Below are 24,507 nucleotides of genomic sequence, written 5' to 3'. Positions count from 1 at the left end.
GAAAATCCCTTTGACATAACCCCAGTGACGTTACATAGGGATGTCAAGGTGTAAAGATCAAAATGCTCTCTACATTTTTCACACTTCTAATAACACACTTAGATATTCAAAACTTTTCCACTCTTGCCTACAAGCAGAAGAGGGAAAGAAATCCTTTACATGTTTTCCTGGCTGACACTGAAGGAACTCATCAACCCACAGCGGGATGCAGTGAGATCCAAAACTGGGCTCTTTGTAGTTGAACAGAAAAGCCTTTAGCCAACTGGAAGTGACTTCTGATGGAAACTTCATGATTTTTCTTTTCCAACAGATTAATTGAAGGAAAAGTTTAACTTGATGTTTCATTCCAGTATCTACTGGCAACCGATAATCAGCGATAACTGCTATGCTTGCAATTCAGGACTGAAAGCTTTTCTCCTTCATGCAAATGGCATCACACATTTGGTATTGATAATGCAGAGAGATTTGGCATGAATTCCATATTATCTAAGGATCCAAACTCATGATACTGATTATTTTTCAAATCTCATGTTTTCTAAGACAAACTGCAGTTCACATTCCCTCATATTCCCTTGCATGTTTGAACCCTTAGAAAATAGCTGGTTCATGTTTCAAAGGGTCTGACTTTCCAATAAAAAGGACTAGAATGTTCTCCTTCATATTTTATTTTTATCATACAAAATTCTCATGTAATCCATAGCCTCCAATTGATGAGGAATTATTGCAGACACCACAATATCAAATATCCTTTCTGAGCACTCCTCAACCCACTGTAAATCAGTACATCTGTAAAACAGAAATGTAGACTGTCCTGTATAAGAAAAGACAAAACCAAAACTGTCAACAAAGGTATTCTTTGCTTAACCCACCCCAGCAGGTGACTGCTCCCACTCAGTAGAGCTCATTTCAACTAGTCAGGTGGTGGGAGGGGGTGGTATCACTGCATCATCCTAATAAACAAAAATTATAGATCATGTCCACTCTCAACAAAGTAAAAAAAAAACAAAAAAACCACAAAACAAAAAACACACAAAAAAGCCAAACAAAAACACTCAAACCCCAAAACAAAACCTCACAGCAATAATTAACCTAAATATTTAAAAGAAAATAATTTTAGAATGCTAATGGTAATTCTCATGAAAACTGATGTAATACTTAAATGGAAATAAATTAACATTTTCATTCCACTAAACAAAATGAATACAAAACCCACGCACATAAAACCACAGAGATTACAGTGGAAAGACAGCTAAAAGAGTTTAACTCAAAACTTTTTTTTTTTATTGAAGTATGAATGCATTTATGCTGAAGAACGGTTTACATACATTATAAAGCAACAAGCATATTTTCAAGAGGTGTGGGCCCTCCTCAATATATCTCCATGCACAATGTACATGCTTTACCACTGGACTCACACAAACACTCTCACATACAAACACGTAGATGCACAAAACACAGACACAGAGCTATCTGCTTGGATTAGCTTTCTTTTAAGGCTTCTGTAAGGTGCCCTAGTGCCCCTAACATTACCATAATTACAAACAAGGTCGTACAAAGGAGCAGAGTTACTTGCAAACTATTGATCTGCTCTCAGCCTTAAAAAATATCAAATGAAACAAGTTTTTCCTTTTATTTGAGTTTTATTAAACATCTGCATTTAAGAAAGGCATGACTGCATATCTGCGAACAAGGAAAGATACGGGAATCTTAACATGAGGTTCTCAACCAGAACAGATGTTCAAACCTGGCTCCTAAGGGACCATTTCCTTTGATCTTTACAGTAACACAGCCCTGGCTGTGTGACGAGACACTGCCAGCTCCATCCCAGCAGGGCCACTTGACCAGCAATGTCCGGTAACACGGACTCGTGGCTCCCGTGCTCGTGGCACTTCAGACCTGAGGTTGATGAGAAGTCACAGTTCAAACACTGACAGACCCAAGTGTCCCTCAACTACTCCCAGTGGGCCCCCCTCCTGTGGAGCACATCAGGGTAGGAAAATGCACAGATAGCAGTGCTGACTTGCTGTACCCCCAGCCATTGGGGAATATTTTTGCCCACCCCTTTTTGGTATCCTGCAGTACACAGTCTGAAACTGCAACTACTGGTGTTGGGTGAAAGATGTGGCAGCAGGTATATTAAGAAAATAGGTACAATGAATAAAATAAAGGATAGCATATGATATAATGTGTACATACAAGCATCTTTCATTTTTATCTGTGAAATGTGAATTAACTGCAGAATGCCAGGCCATTAGTCTAAAAGGCTATGTATGGCTGTCTTAGCCTACGTTCGGTCAAAGGATTTTTGTGATGCATTGTGGAGAAAGATTCTTCGGGAACCATTAGGGCTTTCCAGGTCTACTTGCTCTTGTGCATCAGCATCAGCCCGCAGCTAGGAATGCCAAAGAAGCAACTAATAAAATTACCTGACCAGTCTTATAAGAAAAACAGGAATGACTGTACTTCATGGTATGCACCTGAACTACAGAGATGAGAAAGGGGCAGCAATGAGTGCGTGGAGAGACGGGGGAGAGATTTTTTCCTCACTTTTACAACAGCAGCAGATTTCAATGTAACATGATTACTTTAATGATGCGTAATCTGTAGGTACCAAATTGCTCTTTTGATTTAAAAAGCTGGTCAGACAAGTGTTTGGCAGTCCTTTCATTCCCCTGTTTCAATTGTTGCTTATTCTTCTATCAGCTTTCATTCCCTAAGCCGTTTCTGCCTCTGCTGAACCGTGAATGAGTCCAGTCAGCCATCGTCAGATTCAAATTCATGAGACACTTCCTCTGACGAGCTGTTCCTGTGGATCCGGCCATCACTTTTCATGCTGTGAAAAGTCTTCTTAAAGGCCTCCATCATGGCATGGGCCAGCTTCTTGGCCTCCAGCTTGCTCTCACACTCTACAGCATGGCAGTCCATCTGGTAGGACAAGTCATCGTTGATCTCCCGATAGACCCAAGCAAAGATGTTTGGGCTGATGTTGTGGTCAGCAGTGCAGTAGGCTATACGTGCTACCTGAAAGGTATCCATGTGGACTGTCGCCTCACCTTTGAGGTCCAGATGGTGCAGCCAGACTTGGAAAGGGCGAATTTCCAGAAGGGCATTAGCTGGGTAAACATCCTCCCTGGTGAGCGTGTGCTTCTTCCATAATTCAATGACTGGTTTCTCTGTGCAGCCTGACAAAAATTGCATTCCTGTTGTGGAAACCTTACCCAAATATGTAACCTGCAAAGAAGAGCAAAGATAGGTGAAAACACAGATGGCAGACTTGGGTGTTACTTTCTGCCATCCCAGGGAACTTTTCTTTACTGGAAAATAAAAACATCCCCCCTCCCCTTGAAAACACCCCTGACTCCCCTTCACTTTCAGTAAAACAGTTTTCAAACTCCTCTCCAAATATTTGCTTTCCAGACGCTGAATTCACCATTCAAACACAGAAGTTAAAAATGGCCAGTGTCTGAGTTTCAAGGGATTTCACTTTTGTCAGCTCCCCCAGAAAGCCCACTTTTAGAGCCCCTGACTGCCTCTAAGTTCATGTTTGCAAGTGCAAATGTTGGTGGAGCAGGCCCCAGGTAGCTTTTTTTCCTCCCTACTTTATTCAGATGATTTATTTGCATCATATTTTGAACATTACTATTAGGGAGATGGAGACATTCTCAGTCTGATAATGCAAGGCTGCAGGGGGTCAGAAAAGCATGATCACAGCAGAGGATTTAAACAGTTTGAACGTGTGGGTTTTTTTCAAAATGATCCTGTTTTTCCACCACTTCTGCTGTTTCTACTTAAGTATTAAGCCAGGAATAGCTCAAAGCTGTTCAAAACTCTATCTTTGAAGAGGGATGAGACATTTATTACATCAATTTAAAAAATATGCTGTTAAAAAAATCTAGTAATAGATCTACCTTAGTTTAATCATATCATCTCTCTGCTTTTCTGTCTAGCTCTTTTGAGAAAATCAAATCCCAAACAGCACAGGAAAGCAAGGTGGGTTTAGTGCCCTTACTGTATTTTGTTCACCAAATATCAAATTCACTGAGAGGTCCATATCAAAATTCTGTGTTAAGCCTGTGCAGAAATATTCCCCTAAATCTGTGCAGCTGCTAATAAGGATTCCTTTCACTTACAGTTGAATGGGAGATTATTTGATCTGGGAAAAGGGGATTTTCTCTAGAAAAGACAGGTCAATGGCACACAAATACAATTATGCAGATTATTCCATTTATCGCTGTTGTCAGAATGGTGCATTTAAGAACAACTATATGAAAGCAAAATTGCTTCCTATTTGTGTCTTGCAGAAGTAACTGCCTGAGACAGAACCTTGTGCCTCTTGCTTGATGTCTTACAACCTCCAGTACATTTTACTCAAGGCGTTTGGAGCGAAAAATTAATCACATACACTTTCCAAAAATTAATCACATACACTTTCCAAAAATTCTGTATTAAGCACACAGTATCAGTTATTTTACTGTTGTAAATGCGCTAAGAAATGTAGAGAAAAAAATATGGAATTTTCACATTTAAGCACATTTAAAAAATCATAACCACAAGAAATACAGGATTTGTAATCCATGCAAACAAAATTTTTCACAAGAAAAATATTTTGCTGCAAGCTTCATAGGTTTTGTTAAACTCAGAGACCTAAATTAAGCTATAATTAAGGAAAAAGCATACAAAACTTTATTGGAAATCTGTGTGGCTTAATCACGCCTGCCAAAAAAGCAATTTCATAGCACTGACATTTCAAAATGGGAAGTCTTATTCTTTGCCTATAAATATTCATGCTTTGCATAGGAAATATGCTAAATCTTATAAAGCTTTATGTTTGTTTTTTTTTGAACAGTGGGAATCACAACAGCTAGAGCAGTTAACAAGGCAAGACCTACTATTGGTTTGCCTTTTTTTATTTTATTAGTGATGAGAGTTGAGTTCCCTCAAGTACTGTAGAATAACTTAAAAGAAAACCTCAGAGCTCACAGTGCCAACTAAACACATACAAACAGCACACGCAGGACCAAAGAGGAATGTGTCTGCAATATACTGGAGGGTATTTCAACATATATCCACAGTCATATTGCTTTGAACAGATCAAGATCATTGGGCAAATTTGCACATTCAATATATTCTCCAATATATTGTGTTTGAATGGTGAATTCAATATATTCCAAAGGTTCACTCAGCATTGTTTCATATTCACAAGTCAACTAACAAAAAACAAAACACATACTGTAAATTGACATTTGGGGTCAAATTCAAAGCCCATTGCAACATCACGAGTCCTTCACTAACTTCAAAGAGATTTGCACAAAGGCTTTAAACTCTGAGAAACAGAAAAATATCCTCTTGCTCATACACTTTGTCACTGCCCAAAGACAGCCTTGAATCCCTGGCTGCAGGAGTGAGCTGCCACCACTGCAGCATTTTGTCCCCCAGTCACTGTTCGTAGAAGACCAGTGTCAGCTGGAGCCCACAGAAACAAGCACCTCTCATGAGTGCACAGCAGTCCATGCAGGGAATTGTTCCATTACTGGCTTGCCCTAAAGAGGAAGCTGCTGACAGCATGTGAGCTGCCCTGAGCAGCAGCATGAGGGCTGGAAGAGGAGAGGAAAGCTAAGGCAGCCCCATCCCAGTTAGGCAGCATTACTACAGGCCTTCCCAGGCAGTCGGCACTGCTGAGCAACATTCTCTAATCCACCCCAGCACACAGCATCAGCTTCTGAGCACAGGCAACTCCCAAGTGATGCTCGTGACACCTCCAGCAGCTGAGGAGCAAGATCAGAGCAAGTTGTCACACAGCAGCATAAATTGAATTTAATGTTCTTCTCTGTTCCTTTGCAGACACTAACTGCAAACCCCTGCTGGCCATCAATCCATGTGTGGCCTGCTTAAGGGTGAAGTTGCAAAAAATAATGTATTTCCTTAAAGTAAAGTATTTTTATTTTAAGAAGAAAAGCACTGAATTACTCTGAAAGCAGCCAATGCAAAAGTAACTAATAAGGAGGATGGGATGATGGCTCATTTACAAAAAGGGGATATACTAGTCTGATTTACTGTTCCAGTTTTATCACAGTATAACTGTATAGGAACCTTTGGAAAGTTACTCTTTTAACACCACTTTGCATTTTCATTATATAAATTTGATTTTCCTTTGAGGACACATCCATAAATATTTATAAGGTGCTTAGCCATTACAACAAGCAGTTCACAGAAGAGAGAATAAACAAAGCCTCTGCTTTAGAGTCTCTTCTGTACTGTGTCTTACATAGAAACATCTACACCTACTAGTGCTGTTATTTTTTGTTTCTTTTTAAACGAATGATTATTTTTTTTACTAGTCGAGATACGAGCATTTGACAAGAGCAGCATCACTGAAGCTTTTAGTGAAGACAGATGTCTAACATTTCATTGCATCACGGTCCCCTGACAAAAAGAGAACAGGGATACAGGAGGTGGCAAGACACCTCAAATATTTGACCCACAAAAAGGTATTTGACCCTAAAACGGCAGTATCCTGTTCAGAAGAAAGTTTTCTCCATGATTAAGTATCATCTACATGTTATCCACTAAATATTAATCCTACTGAAACTGTCCAATTTATTAACTTAGACATTAACATTTGCATATTGCAGGGACAGTACCAGTATGAACAAAAACCAGCAAAAGTTGGATTTTTAGGTTACTTCTCCATGAGCTCTCAGTTACAAAGTTATTCCACAAGCAGTGCTCCCTGCATTTCAGCTCTTACCTCAACACATCTCACAGTGTACCCACCCTTGTTTAAACGCCCAGAAACCACTGACCACACACATCATTAGAGTAAAGGTATTACAGTGCAACCATCTTGCTTTTCAATTTCCAAGTCTGCCAATCAAAGGTCAAAGAACAGATGATTCTTCCCATTATCAGATGGAGAAGAAAACTATTTTTGAGGCAAAAATTCCCAGCGGTGGTCTTTTCCATTAAAATTGTTGATCTCTTATCAGCGTGAAGCCAGCAGGGAAGTACAAAAAAAAAAATCCAAAACAGAATTTCATCTTTAATACTCATAAGAACCACACGTGAAGGGCACAAAAAGACAGTAGTAGTAGCAGTAGTCTTATTATTGTTGTTGTTGTTATTGTTACAGTTATTATTGCACATGCAAACACACACTGGAAAAGTCCCTAAACAGAATCAACTGTACAGCCTTACTAACTAGAGAGCAATCATTGTCAAAGACAGGCCAAAGCCACAGGGAAGGCTGAAACCTGCATCTGTGATAATACAGCTCTGACCACCAGCCAAAGTTCACCAAGACTGAATAACGCTTTTTCTTCCTCTGAAACACTGCAAGTCACTTGGCAGCAAACACCGGTTCAGGAAAATGACTTATTTGTGAAAGCATGGCATATCCTATAGCAAGTGTCATCCTATACACAGTAAGGCCAGTAGCTGTGGGCCCTCCCCTCTAGGGTTGTTAAGCATTGGACCAGGCTGCCCAGGGAAGTGGTGGAATCACCATCCCTGGGAGTGATGGCAAGAAACAACTGGCCGGGGCACTTAATGCCATGGTTTAATTGACAAGGTAGTGTTCAAAGGTTGGACTCAGTGATCTCGGAGGTCTTTTCCAACCTTAATGATTCTATGATTGTAGCATCAGTTCAAGGCAGAATAGCTACAGGTTGGTTGTAACAAGTAAATTATGATCAAGTTGTTGCAGCCTTTACTTGCCTTGGACACTATTCTAAGGGAGAAAAGTAATGCAAAAGCCAGCTCAATGCCACTGTGTTAACCTTAAGAAGTAAAGGCATTTCCTGTCATATCTTGTGTCCCACAAATTTCTGGAAGATACACCTCACAACAATTTCTTGTGCATGTTAAAAATTATCCACATTCTTTCCAGCCTTCCTGTGGCAAACTTCACTCACTGACAAGCCACTGTCAACAACCATGACATAAAATACACTTGAGGTTTCAGCACTTCTATGCTTGCAAGCATTCAAACCTTTAGTAAAAGCCAAGATGTTCTGAAGAGCTCCTTATTTCACCCTAGAGACTTGCCAACACCAGTGTCAGTATCTGACAAAACAGTCCTCAACAGAAAAATGCTGTGCCTTTGCCCTTTTTTTAACACAGCTACACCCATCTGACATGTAGAGATGCCTCATGTCAAAGAGCATGAAGAATAATTGATGAATAATTTCATGCATTATCCTGGAAACACAAAAGTATCTGAGTACTTTGACGTTGTTTTCAGCCCCTTCAGTCCAATAATGTATAGTTAAAATATCTTTTAATAACTATGTTCAAAAACTTACCAGCTTCAAAAAGACCAGTATAGCAGCTGCCATAGACATTTACACTTCTAGCACAGCATGATTTGTCAGAAGTCACAGCTCCTGCCTGTGTTGATCTGACTTCAGATCCAACTCCTCAATGGACCACATGTCCATACTGCTCCTACCTCACAAGCCTCACTAAAGTTAGGCAGCTGAATGACCTTTCCTCCTTCTGTTCCCTATTCCCAGTCCATAGACTATCACTGCTCCAAGAAAGCAGATCCAAGTTGTAAAGATCCATAATTACTGTATTACACGAGGACAGATGCTCTCTTGGCACAGCAACTTGGCATGGGAACATGTACACACACAGGACTCTGGGCTCTCGCACTATTCAAGACTATGATCAAAAGACCATATGCAAAATTAACTCCTTAGTTATTTCTTTAATATGATTATTTCTTCCACACCAAATAAGGTGGCTCTTTGTCAACAAAATTAACAAAGAAAATGAAAAAAATAAAACAAATAGAGCACTGAACTTGAGCCAGCAGGTATTTACTCTGCATACTTGCAGTCACCAGAGGATGCCCTGGAGGATCTTGAATCTTGTGCAAATCTTAGTAATAGATCGCTGTCTCTTTTGTCCATCGGTGTTTTAAAGTAAACATCCCTTTAGCCCCAAATCTGGTCTAGGTGCAACTTGTTATTTGATAGAGATAGCAAGATATTCCTCACTTAAAGGTGAGGCAAGCAGAGGTGATGAGGCAAGCAGAGCTAATGACATATTTTTTTTCTGAAAACAGAATTTCTTCTGTGGCAACTTCAGGATATGTGGCAATGAAGAAGTGACTGGAAGGGTCTGTGTCAGGATGCACAAGTCAGCAAGTAAACCGTCACAGAATCATGGAATCATCAAGGTTGAAAGAGACCTTTAAGATCATCCAGTCCAACTTTCCACTCAGCACTACCACTGTAACACCTAAACCACTAAATCACATCACCCAGCACCAGATCCAAGAGCCTCAAACACCTCCAGGGATGGTGATTCCACCACCTCCCTGGGCAACCTATTCCAAAGCCTGAAGTTTGTCAGTTTGTCCCAGTCAAGCAAGAACTACCAGTCTAAAGATTAAGTAAACTCACAGAAGTATTTAAGAGGAATACAGAGGAGATTTGAAGAAGAGTGGCCAAAAGCAAGTTTGGGAGGATGTGTGCATGTCTTATGATAGATTGCAGCTGGAACACAAACACGCAGACACTCTCTGGGTTTGCAATACAAAAGCAGATGCAGGACGAGAAAGTCCAAGCTTCACCCAGACTCCACACTGTATTGTTGAGGCCAGAACACAGCAAGCTTCATCTCCACATCATCATGAGGTCTGGAAAACACTGCAAGAAGCTGCTACTCAGGAAACCTGTGCTCAGGCCTCACTGCAATGACAGAATGCCCAAAGCCCACTGTGCCTCCTGTGCTGGGTAGTTGGGGCAAAGCAGGGCTCACCAGAGGGTCACAGAGATTTGAGTGCTGAAACTGGACTTTTTTATCCACAGTACAGTTGGGATATGAGTGGGACAGGCCTGCAGCATGCTGCCCAGCAGCTCGGTTAGTCCTGGCACAGCTTTCATTTCAGTAAACCCAGATCTAGCTGTAGAGTCATTTTCAACATCATTAATTAACACATCCAGCTCTAGGCACAGCAGGAGCACTCTGTGCTGGCCAGGGTGCCTGTCTCACCACACCACTGCACCAGCTTAGCACTCCTAACCCTAAAGTGCAGTGACTCAGCCCCAGACTGGCAACTTCGGGATTTAGTGCCAAAACCTGCTTTTTGGCCCTGGAGAAAAAAAAAAACAAAAATATCCCAGACATTCCATTGGATCACTGAGCAAATACCGTGAACTGCATTCAAGAAACATTTGCTTAAGATCCAAAAAAATAACTCAGTTAAGTAAAAAGGCTGCACAGTTTCCCTTTGCCTGTCACTGTTTCCTCACCCACACTGCCCATGTCCAGCCAAAGCCTTCACAGCACAAACACGAGGGTCTTTGTGGGAACAGCAGAGCTCCTCAGCACACAGAAATACTCAGTAAATGTAGTAATGTGGCTTACAGAAATATGTGAAAAAGTGTTTTATTTTTCAGACAAAATTCAGAGGGAGAACAGACTGAGCTGGGTGAATGTTTAATGGAAAATAACCATCAACTCTGACAGCTGCCCACTGGATTAGGAGGGAGAGAAAAAAAGATCAGTAGTTGAGGTCTGATTTATTCCAAGGAATCAAAGAGTAGCTCCAGAAAAAGCTGGAAGCATTAGCACCTCTTCAGCAGTTAAGTCAACAGCCAGCATCTGACTCCTTTAATGGGAACAAAGCTGAACCCAGGTCTTAAAACAATGCTAAAATTCCCCCTCAAAAACAAAAACAATAAACAAACTCAGCAAGATGTGCATTCAACTCTTTACATCTTCAGAACTCCTAAGGAAAAACAACCACTGGGCAGCAACTGCTCCGTCCATCTGTCCCCACGCCACACTCACAGCAGCCCTTCACAGATGCCTTTACTTTCCCATGTGTTCTCAGCTGTGACTGTGCAGCAGATCCTGCCTTAGCTCCCTCCCTGGAAGGGTTCACCACACAAGTAAGGTGTAAAGTGATAATCACTTTGGATATAATTCTCCAACTAAATGTCTTTGGAGGACGCAAGAGCTCCAGTTATTTTTAGCCCATCATTGTCCTTTCGGGTTTTACAGCCTCCATGCTTCCAGGTAGCTGTAACAGGTGAAGGAGAAGGAAGAGTTGGGGCACTGTGAAAATACCTTTCCTTGAAAAATGCTCATTCCCAGTAAAAGAAAGACACATTATCAGTTTCACTGCTGCTGCTTCTGAGATAGCCTCTAGGAAAGCCCTTTAACATGGCAGCAGGAGAGTTACTGTGGCCCAGGGTGGGTGTCCCAATGCCCAGTCCCACATCTGCCAGGGCAGCATCTCAGGCATTGGTGTTTTTTTGAGGGCAGAGCTCACCCATGAAGAACCTCTCACTCCTCAGACACCATGCAGGACAAACACCCCAGGGACTGCAGACAATGGACATCAAAGCACAGGGCACATCTCTGAGATCCTGTCCCAGCTCTGAGTGAGACACCCACAATCACACAGAAATCCCAGAGCCCCTCTTCATGGCCAAATAAACCTCCCAGAGCTCTGCCAGGCCTCCCACTGAGGCCACTTGGGGAGGGGAACAGAAGACAAAAACCTCTGCCATGCCCACAGGAGTGGAGTCTGCCTTACCCTGTGTGATCAGCCCCATTACCAACAGCAATCCCACTGCCTGCAAAGGAGAGGGGAAAACTCATCTACATTTGGCAAGTTTAAGATTTAGTAAATAAATGTACCGAAAGACAAAAAGTTACCCTTGACAGCTTAATTTATAAGCTCTGAGAGGAACAAAAGCCAACAAGAAAAAGCCCACTGAGTCCACAGGCCAAATAGCCAGTGTGGGGTAAATAAGGCAGCAAGCGAACCTCTCCTTTAGAAAGACAACCCTGAGAAACACAACGATCCAGGCTTTTCACCTTTCATCACATCAGGCTGCTGCTTAGTAAGGCTTTTTATAAACTGCCCTCAGTTAGACCTAAGAGCATCTAACTTATATCCAGTGACCAGGAGTCTCTGCCTCATTGCCAAAATGGTTAACCAAGCCCAAACACAACCTCAGCAAGAGCCAGCTTTGCTCTCTGCAGCCTCCCGTTAGCAACAAAAGGATCACATCTTGCATTTCATTCTCCACTGGACAGGAAGCTCTTTTTGTGGTTTGGCTTGCGGGGATGAATCTGAAATGAAATCAAATGGAACTGGCAAACTGCAGTGAGCTTGCAGTCAGAGACTCAAGTCCTGGTGTGAGTGGAAGATTTACACTGCACTATTTAAAACTCAAGAAATCAATTTCATTCTAGCAGTGATTTAAAAACGTTGTAGTGCAAGACATAACTGAATGAACGAATATATCCATCACACACAACCTCAGCAGGGCTGCGGGACACACTATTGTACAAGTCGATGATAATTTTTATTCCCAAATATTTTCTTTATGTTGCTATTTAGATCACTTTTCTCCTTTGTCTCCTTTCATTGCCTCACATAACTTCCTTTCTCTGTATCCAGTTACCACTGGGTTGAAATTAATTCTTGGATAAGCCAGTTCATTTCCCATTTTCTTTCAGGAGTCTTCACAGAGCAGAGAGGTGGATGAAGCCAGTGAAGCGAGAAAAAAACCCAATCCACTCTGTAGTAACTATTGCAATTACTTGAAGTTTCCTTCACACAAAGTCCTTCCAAAACCTTTCCTCTAATACCTCAAAAGCCTCACACTGAGAACATCCCTTCTGCCAGCAGAAAGTGGTGTAAATTTGCATAATCATGATCTCCCCACAAGCAGACACCAACCTTCACGTTCATATTCAAATTACACACAAGACTTTTCACTACACATTCTTTATTTACATGAGGTTGAAACCGAACATGGAAATCTGATTAAGCACCTCATCATGTTTCAGAAAGCTTTTTAGTACTGGGTTCCTCACAGCTGTTGTCTCATAGCAGAGGGAAAGAGCCCACGGGTGGAGAGGGGAGCAGATTGTTTGCTTTTACTTTGTCCCCCTTCCTTTCCAACCCACAGAAAGTTCACTTTGGCACCAGTCCTACAAAAACTTTGATTGTACCTGATGCAGCACGCAAACAGCCAGTATGGGAATGGCTGTATCCTTCGGCCACGTCTTCCACCAAGGCATGTGCATTTTACATACTCCCCAAGACTTTGGACACTGAAGTACTCCCAGAAAGACACACAGAGTGCATGTTTTTCACCTTCTTTTATGAGTAAGAGATCTGTCCTCAAGGTTCCCTTCTTTGCACATTCCCCATGAGATCTTTGTATTTCCCCTTTAGTTCTTCCTTTCAAAAGAAGATGCCAAGTAATAAAACTGAACAAAGCCCCTGTTACTAAGCCATTCAGTTAAGGAGACCAAACATCTCAACTGCACTCACTTCCTGGCACAACTTGACAACACCTGAAATTAAGAGCAAAAGGGAAGGGAGCCAGCTTCAGGAACCACTGAAGATGACTACAGATTTGGTTTGTATTTCAATGGAAGTGTCAGGCCTACATTGCAGACAGAACACAAGAAAAGCAATGATAATAAAACTATTTCAGTTCTTCCTCCCCTGAGTGCTGTAAGATCAGTAACATTCAAAAAAAGAAAAAATTACAAAACAAAGCACAAACACGAGAGACTCCCAGAAATGGCAGCACTTGCTCCTTCTGCTATTCTCCACACACTGCAAATGAAACACATTCCCTGAAGAGCATGAGGAAACAGAAAAATCACCCCCATACAAATGTAACTGTACCCACATCCACAAAGTCTCTGATGAAAATACCCTGTCATTACTTTTGCATCTCCTTAATGAATCACTATGGGAAATGAGTTCCATGACTTAGCAAAACCCTTTGAGATTTTTCCAGCTCTCACGAGTTTTAGCATCTCCAGGAAAAGTCTTACTCGAAGTTTGGAGAAGAAGAAATACAGTGCCTACCCTGGGTTGGGTTCTTTCACTGCAGCAATGAAATACAGACCTTGCATATTTCAAATTAATAAAAAACACTAAATACATTATTAAGAAGAAAATACAGTTAAACAACTCTTTTTATTGCTAAATGAGCCCTTAGATAAATATGCCTGATTTATCATTTGTTTGTGTTATCAAACTCTGTATCAAGGCCATAGCAACACAGGCTTCTCCACAGACCAGAAAGAATACAACCTCACTGCTTCTATGGTTTATGACACTATATTACAATTTAACCAGAAATTTCTCACTCAGCCACAGTATGTTAGCAGGCTAAACAGAAGATTTTTAAAGAACAAATATGTCCCAAAGAGTATAATGATGAAAGACAATAGGGCCATACAGTTTTTAATTCATTTCCAAAGCCATGGTTCACAGTGCCTCCAAGGCCCTGTTTTCACAATGGATTTAGTGCTTGCCTCTGTCTTCAATACAGTCACTTTCTGTTTGGATAATGTTTTTCCAGCCAGCACAGAAAGACCTAAAAGTGATCCTTAGCCTTCATCAGGCTGTCTGGGCTCTAGAGATGGTTATCTCCTGGGATTTCTCTAGGCATCAGGAGGTTTTTTACAGTATTACAGAGGGAGTCCCCTTCCTTTCCTGGTTAATTTAATCACAGCATTACCTAATCACCTCACCCAGAAATGCCACATTGCCTCCAACCCATTCTCTTGGCATTATGTTTCAGCTCTAGGGTAAGAAGCCTACAAAGCAGCCAGAAATACAGCCCTTAACCGCCTGAAGCAAAAACTGAGATGTGGAGACTTCCATGGTGCTAATTTCAGCCAAGATGAAAGACCAAGCCTAGGATGGGAGAGCCTGGAAAGCAGCACTCCAAAGGGGAGGACTGTCTGGAGGAAAGAACGGGATGGGGGCAAAGGTCCTCTTCTCTGGGGACAGCTCTACTTACCAGTGCTGCAATTTATGTCATCTATTACAGCAGCTTGCCCCCAGTATAATTCAGATGGCTGCAGGTCAGACAAACCACTGTTCACACCAGCAGTACAGTAAACTCCTAGAAGCTCCCTTCATATCCACAGTTCACCTCTCTGTATTACAGAGGTCATGGCTTTTACAAAGGGCAGAAAATTAATTTTCATGGTTTCCACTGGCCCTGAAGTTGACTTTGCAAAGACAAAATCTATACTGAATAGCCCTGATGTTGATCTGTTTGACGAAGACCAAACCGGCACAAATTTTAGGGATCTAAGGAAAAAAGAAACTACTTATGATGAAAATAAATAAACTCTTCACTGTTTTTCTTGACATTTACTGTCTTTGTGCAACAATGAATACCTGCAGTTAAAATATAATAATCAATAACATTATAAAAAGGCCCCAGTCTTGCAGTTCTTAGCCAAACAAAACTGCCATCTGGATTTAAAAAATTGCTCCAATTTATATTTGCAAAGGATTTATGTGTTTGTATGAATAGTTAGAAAGAAAGGATATAAAGATAGAGCAGGAAAACACAGTGGTGGGATCAATACTGATTCAGAGCAACAACTGAACATGCAGAGCATCAAATTCATTTACTCTCCATAGCCGACATTGCTTTCGGAGAAGTCAGGGTAAAAGAAACACAACAGGAGCTCCACTCATTCCTATTTTCTGCCTTCCTGTTTTGCATAATAAGCTCAACAAGGTCTCCCCACCCAAAAATCAACATATTGCTAACTATGACTGCAATATATATCTGCTAAAAATCTCAGAAGTCTCAGAAGTCGAATTATTGTTTTCTACATAAATAATTAACATTTTCCTCCAACAAGGAGTTTCACAGCTCTGAAACAATACTCAGTCTCATTCATTACCGTCCTAGAGTTACAATTTTTCATATAGTTAATAAAATTATTTAATAGAATGAGCAGATCTTGTGAGAGCTTAATAGTTTCTTGATCATATCAAACTAAGAGTCCAACCAGCGTGTAATACTTTCTCCAGCACTTTCCAGGATCAGATAGACAGGAAGAACAAAGAAGCAGAGTTTGAAGTGACAAAGCACATGGCCAAGACTGGAATAAACTGCCCACAGGGGAAGGTTTCTCTTCCCCAAAGAGCAGGAACCAAATATTTCCAGGCATTTCAAGAAAGCCCATGGGTTTAGAGTGCTCTCTGCCTTTGCTTTGAGATTTGACAGAGAGACTTTCAAAAGAGCGCAGACAGCAACATGTGTCAAGCATTCTAAGCAAAGCTGACCGCTCTTTCAGTATCTAAAAATGCAGGCAGAAATTTGGCAAGAGAAATTGTTGTGTGCATTAACAAATCAGGAATTACTCGTCTTTTAAAATTCTGTAGCTTTCTCCATGTAGCCTGAAGCAAGCAAAGCCAAAGTGCTCCTGTTCCCAGGGAGCCTGATACAACACACAACTGTACTTTTACTCAAGGATTACAGCCCTTGCTAAGTTTCTGTTAACAGCCTCATTTCTTACCAAAGCTGTTATTATTTTGGCTAAATAGTTTTAAATAGAGAATAACATACATTTTAGGTTTATTTATGCATGAGCATAATTGAAGTATGACAGCACAACAGAAAGAAAACGGCATCTTGGGTAACAAAGAATTTACTTTATGCTAAAAATATAGATATTTATAGTGCAAGCACACACTATGCTATTTGTCCCCTATTATCTGCCTTTACCCTTCCACACTTTTCCTCTGCTGTCTCCTCATCAAAACAAATTGGTACCTCTTGGGGCCAAAACCAAGCAGAAGATTCTTTAATTACCTCGAAACCCACAAAGAGCACTGAAGTTCAAGACATGTATGCAAAAATCAAATCTGAACAGACCAACTTAGCTATTCCTGGGAGGGAATCTTATTTACAAGAAAACATACTGCATCTAAACCAAAGTCCTGGTGGGGGCGGGGGAGAAACAACACAAAAAACTCTGCAGTGTTTCTTACTCCAGGCAAGGGCAGCCAGCACATGACATTTCTTTGGAGGATCTTATTTACCTTTTCTTTTCCAAGGATAAAAAGCTGAATTAAAGGTTAGTCCCCATCTGAAAACCCAAGTACTATGGCAGACAATATAAATCATAATTTGTCCTCATATTTTGTCATTAGCAAGGTAAGCTTTTTAATTTAATTTTCAAAAGTAGATACAGAACAACTGCATCTCCCCTTCTCACAAAAGCACCAAAGAGATTATAAAAATCTCCACATTTAAACTAACTGCAGCAAAAACAAGGCAGCCCCTCCCATGGCAGCAAGATCATGCAATATGCACTGGTGAACTGCAGCACAGCCCTTCTGGGGATGAACTGGCCAACACCCAGAAATGGCACTAATGCATCACAATGCCTGTCCCTGCCTTAGGTTCCTAAGAGCCCAAATTGGTCAGCAGTGCAAACAGGCTCCCATCTGCATCCTTAAAGTGACACTGTGTCATTTTAACAGGCTATGTTATACACACGTATGTACTACAAAATAGTTCCACTGAATTATTTATAACACCTTTCTTCTTAAAGAAGCATTTAGCAAGCTGCATCATTAAAATATAACCAGCAGCTACCTACATGCCTCTGTATACCCCAGATTTGGAGTTTAGAAGAAGTGATGAATGGTATTACTGGGGGAAACTGCAAGGGTAATTTTTGAGCAAGCAGTGCAATTAATGGAAACAGAAATTGGGCTCTAGCCGCCACAGTCAGCGCTACTCTTGCTAAAAGACACAGCTTTCCAATGACTGCAGAACTTGGGGCACTGCCTCATTCACAGCACAGTGCAGAGCAGGTTATGTAAAACACCCGAGAATCAGCAAATACAAAGGACAGGCATACATGAAGCAAGATAACGTCACTATTTTTTTGCATCTGCCTTCTTTCCTGCCTGCCATTTGCTCTGCTTCCTTCCTTTGCTCCCAGGAAAGTACAATCCTGGCAACGGACAAGTGCCCCACCAGCACTGCCTGTGCCAGCCAGGTGATGGAAACAGGTGTGAGCAGCTTGGGACAGAGCCCAGGTAGAGTGTGGAACTATGAAAATTACAGCAAGTGGGAATTTATATAGGGAAGACTGGAAATGTGTGGAACAGAGAACAAGCCACAACATGATCCAGAGAAAGCTCTTGAGGGATAAGCAGTTGTTTCCAGGGCGGATTGCAAACCAGAGCACACCCGTCATAGGGGTGCATGGATGGCCCTGAGTAATCCATAAGGTTACTCCTGTGCTCCTTACAGTCACTCATATGTAGTTAATGTGATCATAAACCAATGACTAGAAGGAACACTGTAAGGTTCACCCAGACACTTTTAATTTAGGATATTGGGATGAAATTTCAGAAGGTGAACAGAAGAAATTCCATGGAGTGGTCCAAAAAAACAGTGCATCTCAAGGGTGGGTCATACAGCAGAGGATACCAGCCAGAAAGGCTAATAAAAACAGAGAAGCTGTGAGATCCCAGCAGAACTGCCACCTGTGCTCTCCTGGAGGTGGTCCAAGAGGATGACAGCACAGTACCACACGCCAAAGCAAAATCTACTCTCCATTATATAAGGCTGTTGCCCTTTGGAAAAACACATGACCAGCATGATTAAGTTTAGAGAAGGCAAAAATCACTTTGGCTACTACATATAGATTGGGTTTGGACTTGTATTAAAAACTGTCTGGAAGAGATCAGGAAACCAAACATTTCTCTTTGATGTAGAGTCCAAACCGCTCTGGAGTTTCTTGTTAAAAGGAAAATGCTCTTTAGGCTTCAGGCAAAGGACACATAATGTCCTTCACACCTTCAAGCTAATACTTAAAACTCTTACACAACAGAATGTCAAATATACCAAAATCTAATTAAATCAAGGATGTAACGGCAAGAACAGGCTTCATCTTGCTTGCGTTTTTCTCCAATTCCAGCAACTAAGCTGTCACCTTCAGGCACCTACTTGTTTTTGAAAGGAAAATTAAGAAAACACACACATTGTAAAAACAGAAATTTGTATCCAAGGGTGTCCAGCAAGTGTGGAAAAGGAGATAAAGCTCTGAGCTTTGTCAAATGGCACAATCCTCTTCGGGCTGGAAAAATTCTTAAAGAATCAACAATGGACTAACACAAATCCTTCCATGCAGATGGCTAAAGACACACAGAGTGGCTTTCATAACACTTAAAGACCTTGACTTAGGTACGTGTACAGTCATTCTCCTTGATCACTCTGTGACCTGATAGGGAATGCAAATTCTCATAATATCAGTTTCTTCCACTCACTTATGCACTTCTCAGCAGATGATTCTCAGATGAACAAAGCCCTGATCACCCCTGAAGGACATTATCACATGCACAGCACTGCCACAAGAACCAAATACCTCCTATTCTGAAGTCCCACTGAATTCCTGTCTGAAAGGAGCTATAGCTCTTTTCCAACAGATGATCAGTTTGAAGTTACTAAGAAAACACTGGGGTTTGAGATGTTTTGGTTTTTTGAGTTTTTTTTTTTAGTTAAAACCTAAAAAGATAGGCTGGTGTCCAACTCTTTAATAGCAAAGCAATGGAGAGCAGGAACTCAGCAAGGTCACAGAGCAAAACTGACCTTGGGGTCCCCAGTGCTCCATGTCAGCCCATGTGAATTTACTGTGTGCTTTGGCAGCAGAGCACAGCAGTGGTCTTCTCCACTCCCCTCAGAGTGACTTCATGTAAAATAGCAACAGCTGAAAGGAAAAGGGAGTTTTGACACCCTTGAACAAGAGAAGGTGTAAAAGCTGGTCAGGAAGAAAACCAAGAACAGAGCTGGGGGCCCTGGTAACACGCATGAGGTAAGACACACACTCCTGCTAACAAATGCCACAGAGGGAAAAAAGTCCTCCCCTCAGCAACAGCAGTAGTAATATCTTTCAAAAAACTTTGAGTCCTATGATACAGTCTTGTTTGATCTATCAAACCAAGACAAACTAGCCAGTTAAAAGACTTGAAGCAACTGCAAAGCCCAGGCTCTTGTTCATTATTTGAATACCAAGTAGTCATACAGATGTCAGTCTGAGGTATTTCATACTGCCCCAAGTTATTTCTAAGCCATTGCCTAAGAGGAAGGTTGTTTAGACTTTGACCTGCTCTGCACTTGGTCACCAGCATTTGTGAAATGGAAGAAACAAACACGATTTTAACCTCTGGCACAGAGCACAGAAAGTAGAAATACAGACACCAGCACAGTCTCTTGTGCACTGATGTCTGTTATTTGAAGCAATCTCTGTTAATGATGAAACCTTTTAGATGTTTACTCCCTCACCTCCATCTTCAGCAGCACAATCCACAGTCACTCCCATTAAAGGACTCAGACCAAAACACAAATCTGGAAAGCTCAAAGAGACCTGACAAAAAACTAAAAAAGGGTTCATAAACTGTGTTTCTGTGGGGAAATATGTGTTTAGTACATACAACTAGATACCTGATACACCAGGCTTATGCACAGTGCAGTAGTACATCAAGGTCATGTAGGGAAATGTGGGGATACTACTACAGCATCTCCATAACAGATGAAAGTGAAGTCATGGTGCCATAGGTTGAGTGAGAACCAGAAGCCAAGATAAATACTGTGCCTTTCCCTGATGTAGCTCAGGCACCACAGTAATAGGTGTAATTGCACCAAAATGGAAAGGGATCCAAATTCACTCTGCTGGCTCATAAAGTCTTCCAGCATGATCAAGCCTATTAGGAAGGAAAGTTCATGGTCATATGGAGATGACACACTTGTTTGGACAAGCTAGATTAGTGAATTAGGATCAGAGAAGTGATTGTGCAAGGCATGCGTGGTCTCTCTAGGCCGACAGGAGAAGGAAGGGAAAAGGACGTTGTATACTAAGACAGAGCAGCCAACAATATCTGGAAATCCCAAGAAGTCACATAAAGTTCTCACCATCACCACAGCATTGACACAAATGTACTGTGAATGTGACCTTCCCAGTCACAGCCCAGGAAATATTCTAACCACCACGGGCTGACCTGTCAGGAAGGATGGTGTGGGTGGGTAAGCACTACCCCAGGAAGAGGTGGCAGTGTGGACCCCAAACCCAACCACCCACACCCTCCTCAGCATTCCATTCTGTGCCACCTTTGACCAAACCAGACTGGAGTAAGAGTGTCCACACACCCACCCTGTGGTGGTGCTCACCCAGCTACCAAGAGTTGGAGTTCACACACGGTTGTCTCATCTTTCAGCACCAGCTGGCAGAGCTCCTCAGTCATCAGGAAATGGGCTGGAGCAGCATCTGCTCCTTCAGAGGTGATTTTGAGGTCTGAGCGCCTCTTCCAGACCAGGGGCAGAGAATCAGACCTTTTGTTTGTTTGTTAAGCAGATCCAGAGTGATCAAAGTATGTAATAGCTCAGCATTTTATAACCAACCTATGCTAAAAGCTAAAATGTAAATGTACCTTTCTGTTGTGTGATTGTCAGACAATAGCAATCAAAACTCAAGACAAAGTAGTGAAGGAATGCACCAGGTTAAATAGATAGAGCCTTAAAGGTTCCAAAATGTTTGGCTTAACTTCCTGAATACCTCTTTCAAGCCCTAAATCATCACTGGAAATCAGATTCTAGAACAGAAACTCAAGAGAAATTAGTCATACATTTTCCCATGACAGTCCATTACTACTTAGAAAGAAAATATAGTGTTTTCTTCATTTGTTAAGATAAAAATGAAGAATGGTTTCTCATCTTAAGCCTTTAGAGGATAGACTATTTCTGCTGCACTGCTGTTAAATCTGTTTTATAGTTCCACTACCAGGAAAAAGGAACATCACACTTACAAAATTATTGCAATTATCAGCCATTAAGGATGCAGTTTATAACATAGTACAAATCCCTTCTAAATTTTATAACCTCAGCTTATGTTTCATTTTATCCCAACTAAGCAGCAGCCTAGAAAGTAATGGCCTACTTTGCACATGAGTACAAACCAAAAGTATAAAAACACTTTTGTTTTGAAGTATTTGCATACTAATCCCTCAAGTACTTAATGTCACCCCATGGGTATCCATGTACAGACACAGCGACTGTGAGATGAACCTACAAAACTTAAAAAGAATCAAAGATTCCTGAAAATATCAAGTTGACAGAAAATACCGTTGACATTTGCAGGCAAGAAAAAAAGTAAGAAAGAATTCTGAAACTCCAAAATTTCAGTCCTGGTCTGATGTGGCCTCCCATCACGGGAAGCTGACATTTAAAAGACTGTTTAGAGAAAGCAGGGTGATGTCTGTGCCCAAAGCCAATCTGAAGCCACACAGATGTCAGTGAAGCCGCAATCATTTGTCCTGCCTGGGGCTGTGTGATCACTACCAGACACCATTTGAAACAAGGAAATGATCTGATGTGGATGGGGCCCACTTTTCCCATTTTTTCAAAAACAATCGTTAAACATAACAATGCTCTGTGACAGACACGGCTCCAGAGGGAACCGTAATTCTTCCTTAGTTGCAGAGATATCTCATCTTCATTGGGAACTGGAGCTCTATCAAGTGCATTTATTCAGAAATATTGCTAAAGTTCTTCTTCCAACAGCTGCCATCACAGTTACATATGCAAAACAGTAGGCTGGAGTTACCAATTAATCTCACAAAAGAGAATTAGGTTGATGTCACATAGTTTGAATAGTAATTATAGTAGGAACTAGAAATTGTTCATGGTAATAAAAATTGTTACAAACAATTCTAGATCCACAGAGTATGATGGATGATTTATTATGACACTGAATAATGTTTTAAATATTGCATTGCTTAAATTCCAGCACACAGCACCATATCCAAATCTAGGGTAACCCAAATTTGATTCACACCAAAGCTTTGCTTGACCTATAGCATCTTGGGTACAGCCAATCACCCACAAATGGTTTGGTCAACAAGGTCAATTTGATATTTTATTTGAATTCTGTATAAGTAAAAACAAATCTTGGGAGCTACTGAGAGGTTTTAGTACTATAAACAAAATGCAACCTCAATGTGTCAAAATGAATCTTGGAAGCATCACTAAAGCTGGATGAAGAAGCTAGCACTGCCCAAACTGCAGTAGGTTATATCCAGCAATGGATGCAGCAGCTTGAACACCTGCCTCCAACACCAACATCCTTCATAATGGCACCTTCTAGGGAAAAAAATATTCTAGCAACCCATCCAAATACCATTTTCAATAGATATTTTTAAGCTTTAATCTACCTTTGGCAACCTGCTATTTTTTATGATTCCTCCTACTAGTTTTCTGGAGTAAAAATGATGGAAATATGTTGGTTTATTTTTGTTGCTGCTAGACAGTTAATCAAATTTGATATTTATATTGTACTGGGATAATGAAATGTCAAGACGGATATTATAAAAACATTTCTGAAGATAGTAATTTAACCTTCAGCAATTCAATTTGATTCAATGGTGTCTGCACACTTGCAAATAATTTTATTTTACATCCCTGAAACCTGATGGCAGAAATAAACCCTTTCCCTCTTAGGTTGCTGCATCTGGAGTGCCACTCGGTGGCCAAATACAGACACTCTCATTGAGCAGACACCTACCTAACACCAGTCAAGCCATCTCATAGAGTTTGGGATATACTGGATTTGGAAACAGTCACTCTGCCATTACTCATATGACAGCTTAACACAATAAAAAAAAATTTTATTCCTCATATAAACTGCGGTCATGAGACTTTGGTTTTAGTCAACACATCCTCAGTGAACTAAAGAACCTCCAACTCTACAAGCTCATCCTCTCACATCTCACTTCACAAAAATTGCAGCTTCAGAGCCAGGCTGTAACAAACATCTCCTTTGTGCATCAAGCACCTGCAACCCATCCTCACCAGCGGGTAACTTTGAATCTTTAGCACTGGGAAGCTTGTATTTATTTTTTTTTAACCTAAAGAATCAAGTTTTTTTACATAAACCGATACACATATTTTAAACAGAGAAGGAATCAGAAACTAGGGTGGGGCAGGAAAATAGCAGCTTGTAAAACTGAGAGCATCTTGTTAGGGTACCACTTGTACACTGCCATCACAGGAGAATAAATTACTATTTATTTATTTCCAGTATCTCATCACTCCAAGCCAGTGCTGAACTTGCATCACTCTGATCTGGCCAGTCTCAAGGGCAAAGTACTCCCTGTACCATCAGAAAACTTTCACTTCCTCTTATTCAGCTGCCTCCCAGACACTGAGATGGAACAGGGATTTTTGTGTTCCTGCTTGGGTTTTTTTACAGCAGCAGCACTCACATTCAGCATAAGCACTACACAGTTGGAAAGTGGTAAAGAAAAGATGGAGAAAATTAATTTATGCATGACCAACATCTTTCATCCTTCAGAGGATAAGAAAAAATTCACTCCAAAATTAAAGAACTTCCTTACAATCACGTGGGTTAGTTGCACTGTTTCTTTTCCTTTTGGATAATACAATATATGGAAATGGAGAGCAGAAGTGAATATTTTGGATGAAGAATCTTAACTGTAAGAATGTGCTTTCATTATATTAAAAAATGTAAAACGTCCATTATTATTTTTACTGTAAGCTTTCCAAATTGCTAGCCAGCCTCCCAGAGCGTTTTTACCTCTTGTTTTCTCTCAAGGGTAAATGTCTCATGGTACATTTAAGAAATTTAATCAGAGTCCACTTTTATATTGCTATCTGAATAAATCCCAATTAGATC

At 40.9% G+C, this 24,507-nt stretch overlaps 1 protein-coding gene across 3 annotated transcripts in view; it reads right to left on the bottom strand.

Moving 5' to 3' along the window:
- Positions 1-1,258: 1,258 nt before the first annotated feature.
- Positions 1,259-24,507, bottom strand: part of PID1 (phosphotyrosine interaction domain containing 1) — an 86,122-nt gene continuing 62,873 nt past the window's right edge. For all 3 annotated transcript variants that reach the window (XM_064666450.1, XM_064666452.1, XM_064666451.1), the window contains exon 3: positions 1,259-3,231. In XM_064666450.1, coding sequence (XP_064522520.1) covers positions 2,755-3,231 — 477 coding nt within the window. In that variant the 3' untranslated portion in view covers positions 1,259-2,754. The remainder of the gene's footprint in view (positions 3,232-24,507) is intronic.

The sequence above is a fragment of the Pseudopipra pipra genome, chromosome 10 (assembly GCF_036250125.1).
Source record: "Pseudopipra pipra isolate bDixPip1 chromosome 10, bDixPip1.hap1, whole genome shotgun sequence".
In the NCBI taxonomy this organism is placed as follows: domain Eukaryota; kingdom Metazoa; phylum Chordata; class Aves; order Passeriformes; family Pipridae; genus Pseudopipra; species Pseudopipra pipra.
Note: the sequence above shows the minus strand (reverse complement) of the source record. Positions and strands in the feature narration are given on the sequence as shown.